This window comes from Amaranthus tricolor, chromosome 12 (assembly GCF_026212465.1).
Source record: "Amaranthus tricolor cultivar Red isolate AtriRed21 chromosome 12, ASM2621246v1, whole genome shotgun sequence".
In the NCBI taxonomy this organism is placed as follows: domain Eukaryota; kingdom Viridiplantae; phylum Streptophyta; class Magnoliopsida; order Caryophyllales; family Amaranthaceae; genus Amaranthus; species Amaranthus tricolor.
In genome coordinates, this window is record NC_080058.1 from 19,865,434 (window position 1) to 19,870,663 (window position 5,230).

At 36.7% G+C, this 5,230-nt stretch overlaps 1 protein-coding gene across 1 annotated transcript; it reads right to left on the bottom strand.

Moving 5' to 3' along the window:
- Positions 1 to 559: 559 nt before the first annotated feature.
- On the bottom strand, positions 560 to 4,063 carry LOC130797208 (PKS-NRPS hybrid synthetase cheA-like). The gene is made up of 4 exons (XM_057659704.1): positions 3,979 to 4,063; positions 2,608 to 3,544; positions 1,484 to 2,525; positions 560 to 1,405 (listed from the first exon to the last, which is right to left on the bottom strand). Exons 2-3 carry the CDS (start codon positions 2,966 to 2,968, stop codon positions 1,558 to 1,560), a joined length of 1,329 nt encoding a protein of 442 aa, XP_057515687.1. The 5' UTR covers positions 2,969 to 3,544; positions 3,979 to 4,063; the 3' UTR covers positions 560 to 1,405; positions 1,484 to 1,557.
- Between the last annotated feature and the right edge of the window lie 1,167 nt (positions 4,064 to 5,230).

The following is a 5,230-nucleotide window of genomic DNA, read 5'->3' on the forward strand; positions in this document are numbered from 1 at the left end:
CTCCGTGGTATTTGCTTCTTCGGATGTGTTCTTGGAGGCATGAAGTAGGTTCCCCTTTAGTGCCCGCATTGGTGAGCAGGCACTTCGTCGGGCATCTGTTCTATGGGAGGCTGAACCTAGTTACGTTGACTGGTTCAGGGTGTGCTCGCACCCCTACGTAGTGCCCGGCGAAGGACCGATTGTCGGTCCTCGTCCAACGGAGAGAAGAGCTGAATATGTGAGTGTTTTAAATTTATTTGTTTTCTGTTATGTCTTTTTGTTATTTGGATGTTGTTTTATATCTTGTTAACATCGTTTTTGCTTTTGGTTTTTTCAGTTTCTGAATGAATGGCCCAGTTGATTCGCTCCATTGGAAAGATTACCTCCTGTCGAACAAATGAACCCCCGGCAACGACATGCCTTAAATGTGTACCTTAATGATTGTAAAGATTTATTTGCCGAATGGCAAGCATTTAAGGGGCACGACCCTTCATAGTCTGTATTAAATTTAATTTACAATCATCGATGCGTTTATTTATTTACGTCAAAGCTTTTTACACTAAATTTAGTTCATGTTTACATCAATGCCTTTATTAATTTGAATCGTTACTATACGCAAAGAATTTAAACTACATTTTCTATAGTAATCACTGTACACAATAATATAACTATGGACTATCTACAAATTGAATCTCGTGTATAATTTCTATAATACAACTGAATAATGATTTGTACAACACGGTAAACTACGGACTATCTAAATTTACAGCATCGTCAACGGTGTTATTACGTGGTGGTGGTCGTGGCCCGCATAGATTATTCCAGAGCATAATCCTAATACTGAAACGTGTTTCAATATGTCTGGAAAAATTGTCAACTGCTTCTCTCCAATATTGATGGATGGGCGAGAGTGGGGATGAATCGTCGTTCATTAAAAGGTGAACAAAATGATTTCCATTCACCCAACATATATGTATAACTTTATTTACACTATGCACACCCGGTGGTTTCCTTAACGAAAAAACCAAACAGTTGTACATCGGGTTACCGTCAGCAGAACCATAATAAGCAATGCCAATGTTTAGAAACGTTGCTGCAGAGTACAATGCCATCGGTGCATCCATCCAGTGAATATAAGGAGCAGGTCCATTGCCGTGTGAACCTATTCTGAATATAGCATCGTCTAACGACTCATGGGATAAGTACAAACTTAGGTATTAGTCTCTGTTCATTTACATTTCCATACACATAGCACGTCTTAAAAGAGGCAATGCCTCCTCGCCTCCTAACTCTGTGGCGGCAATAACTGTAAATCCACAGTTACCATCACCTAACACATCAATCCAATCAAACAAGTAAGGAGGAATAATGAATGGGATGTTATTAGGCCATGGAAACTATGAAAAATCACGACCTCCTGGATCATCTGGAATAATTGAAAATAAGGTTAATAATATTAAGCTGTAACAAAGTAATGTAAATAACGGAAAGAAAAGTCATGTACCGGATAAGTTGAAACTAAACTTAATTCCAACTGAATCTGCCACTAGATCTGCCGCGGGATGAAGTTCTAGACCATCAACCTCGAAAAGATGATCTGCTATACTCAAATGCACTTTTATTTCTTCTCGTGGTTTTGCTTGTGCTTGGTCTTTCCTTTATAGGTGGACTTGCGTAAGGCTCAGGTATTTCGGCTCCATCAGGGTGTAGTTCATACTCAAGTACCTGAGACATTTGGCGTACAACTGCGGGATCAGATCTTAGAATTTCATCGACCAGAGATTGAAAGTACTCTTTGTCATCGGCATTCGCGTATTGTACTCCTTCGCTGGTTTGATCTCCTACCTCTGTGTACCTCAAAGTACTCCAGAATTGATGAATGTCATCCACAAACAAAGCACCGTGTGAACCGATAGACATATATAAATAACAAGCACACGAAAATCCATGGGTGTGTTGAAATACACAACCGCATTTGTTGAATACAAATTCACTCAATTCTAACATACGGTTATATTCAAGCCGCAGCTGCTCCAAGGCATATATAGATATGTGGCGATATAAAGGTCTAAAGAACTGCTGCCACAGCGACCTTGCTACAGAAATCATGGATTCCTGTAGCGCTTGTCGGATCCTGGCTTGCTGATTTGTAATCTGTGCGTGTGCCCTTTTAAATAGGGTATCGAATGAGCTATTACCGCTACCAAGGTAATACTTGAAAGACAAGTGTTGGCTTTCAACTCTGCTGGTAGTCTGGTTACCCATGTGCAAACAATCATTCGTCCACGCACGCACAAATTTCTCTCTAAGTGGAATCCATGTTTCAGCCAAATACCGAACGACCTTTTTGTTCCTAACGGACCACGTATTCACAATCGCTTGCCATCTCTCTTCAAATTCTCCGATTGTAGAACTTTCAACCAAGGGGTTCCATCTACCTTTCCTGAATATTTTCCCTTGTTGATTTTTTTTCCCGCCAAACAACTTGTCCACCATGTTCTCCACGTCGTTTGCAATATGCCAAATGCATAACAAATGCTGCACATCTACATTAAACACAACATTGAACGTAATTAACACATATTCAATAGATAGAACGGCAATAATTAATCAACAAAACCTTTTTACCTGGGAAGACATCATGAATAACTGCAGATAAACCTTCGTCTCGATCGGTTACAATGACGCTAGGAGTTTGAGCTGTGTCGAAAATATCTCTCAGTCTCTGCAACACCCAAGAATACGACACAGCTGCCTCATCTCGCATCAAACAGAACGCAACCAAAAAGTTGTGATTCGTTGGCGTCATTCCGATCACTTCACATAGTGACCACTTTTGTTTGTTTATTTTGTACGTTGTATCTTTCAGTACAACATACGGCCACGTACGTTTCATTTGGATAGAGGTAGGATTTGCAACTAATAATCTGCTCAATTCCCCTTCGCTATCCAAGTCTGTCCAGACCACGTAATTAAGTTCTTTGACCATATAAAGACAGTGTTGAAGGGGAGTCCTACCCTCAGTCTCTTATCTCCTTATTAATTGCCTAATATTATATATCTGCTTCATACTCGTAAAAACCAGGAAAATTTTTTCTAATAAAATTTATAATAAAGGTCGGTTGCATTAAGCTGTCGTATGTGCTCCCGAATATCTACATCGATCCTATTCGCCCTTACATGACCATCTCTGTACACTAAGAACGAGTGATTTGTCTTCTTTTTTCATCAGGACACACCCTTACCGTCCAAGGTCTTTCTTCTAGTTTACGACTACTTGCTACAATTAAAAATTTACGGCCGCAACTTCTACTTTTAGAACCAGGTCAGGCAGTATTATCTAGATTATGTAAATCACCCCTAAAATTACCATAGCGGTGACATCTTAAATACACACTAATTCTAGAACGTCCTTCTTTTTTTTATCAGAAGCACGTGTAAATTGAAAACCAATTGTTATTGCTATTGCATCGTCCCAACTATGTAACTCATTTAAGGAAGCAAATTCCCTATCCGTAACAAAGCTACTAGAGTAATCTACATTGTTTCCGAAGTTTTCAAACTCCTGCAAATTTGAAATAAAAATATTATAAATTAATTACATTAATAATGAAAATATAAATAATAATAATAACAAAAATTAATAAAAATACTAATACTCAAAAAAAAATAATAACAATAACAATAATAATAATAATAATAATAATAATAATAATAATAATAATAATAATAATAATAATAAGCACAATAAAAAAAATTATGAAAAATAAAGTTATTAATAATAATAACCAAAAAAAATAATAATGTAAATAAAAAAAAATTTAAATCGCACAAAACTGGGCGATTGGACCATGGTTCAGTCGCCTAATTTTGTGCGACTGAACCATGGTCCAGTCGCCCAATTTTTTGCAACTGAACCATGGTTCAGTCCATCAATTTTGTGCGACTTTTTTTTAAAAAAAATAAATTACAATGATTCAAATCGAAAAATTTACGTACCGAATTCGATTCATAATCGCTTTCGTTAGCCATAGTTAATCCATTACAAGTAACAGCTTGCTTAAAACCGAACAACGTTTTTAGAGAGTTTTTAGAGAGATAATACCGTATATGAATGCGTACTTCATTCAAGAACGCTTCTGAGAATTCAATATATATAGACAAATCTTCGGGATTAAAGTGTTAATAGTGTTATTAAGTGTGATTTACATAGGGCTGGCAAAAGCTGATCCAACCTGCTAACCTGATCTGAAACCGACCCGAAATTAGCGGGTTTGTGTTTAGATTTTTGACCCAATTAATTAAATGGGTCAACCCGACCTGCTTTTTTATTAAATGGGTTAGGTTTAGGTTGAATATTTAAAACCGAAAAAAACCTATTTAACCCATTTATTAAATGGGTCAATCAGGTCAGGTCGACCCATATTTAACCCATTTATTAAACCATTGAAAGTTTTTTAAAAAGTCATAAAGAATAAAGATAACTAGATAAGTGCCAAGTGGTATATCATAAACCCTAAAAACCTAAAATAATCATAAACCATTAAACCCATTGAAAGTTTGAAACGACGCCTTCCTTAACTCTCCACTCCAGTCTCTGTGCGACAGTGCGACTACGCCTTCGCCCTTCTCCTTCCTCTTCTCTGCGGCAGCTTCTTCTTTCTGATTTTTTTTTGATCGATTTTTTCTGATTTGGATTGTGTTTGATTTTTTTGATTTTTCAGTTCAAACTACCTGATCTTCAATTCAATCTACCTGATCTTTCAGTACTTTTCCGGGTATTAAATCAGCTTCTCTTTCACTTTTTTTTTTGTGATTCATATGTTCTTTGATTTTTTTCTTGTTCTTATTTTCATGTTCTTTATTCTCATATGATTTCTCTTATTTTCCTGTTCAATTAAATCTTCAATTATTCTTAGTTTTCTTGTTCAAAAAACTTAATAAAAATGCACAATTTGATGGTGCAGGTGCACAAATCAGTCCCCTTGTACTTGTTTCATTGTTCATATTAGGATGTTGATAACGAACAAGTGTAGATCCCGAACACCCCACATACATCAAATCGGGAGCAATCTGATTTGGAACGGAAATCAGCAAAGACGAAGCATCAGTAGCAGTATCGGCAGAACTAACAGTAGTATCATTCAACTTCCTGTTATCTGCGCCCATGTAATTTTTCTTAAAAGTTTTTCGATACTTCTGTAAATGACTTGCGATGTTTTCTCGAGTAAGTTGATGATCGCCAATCATT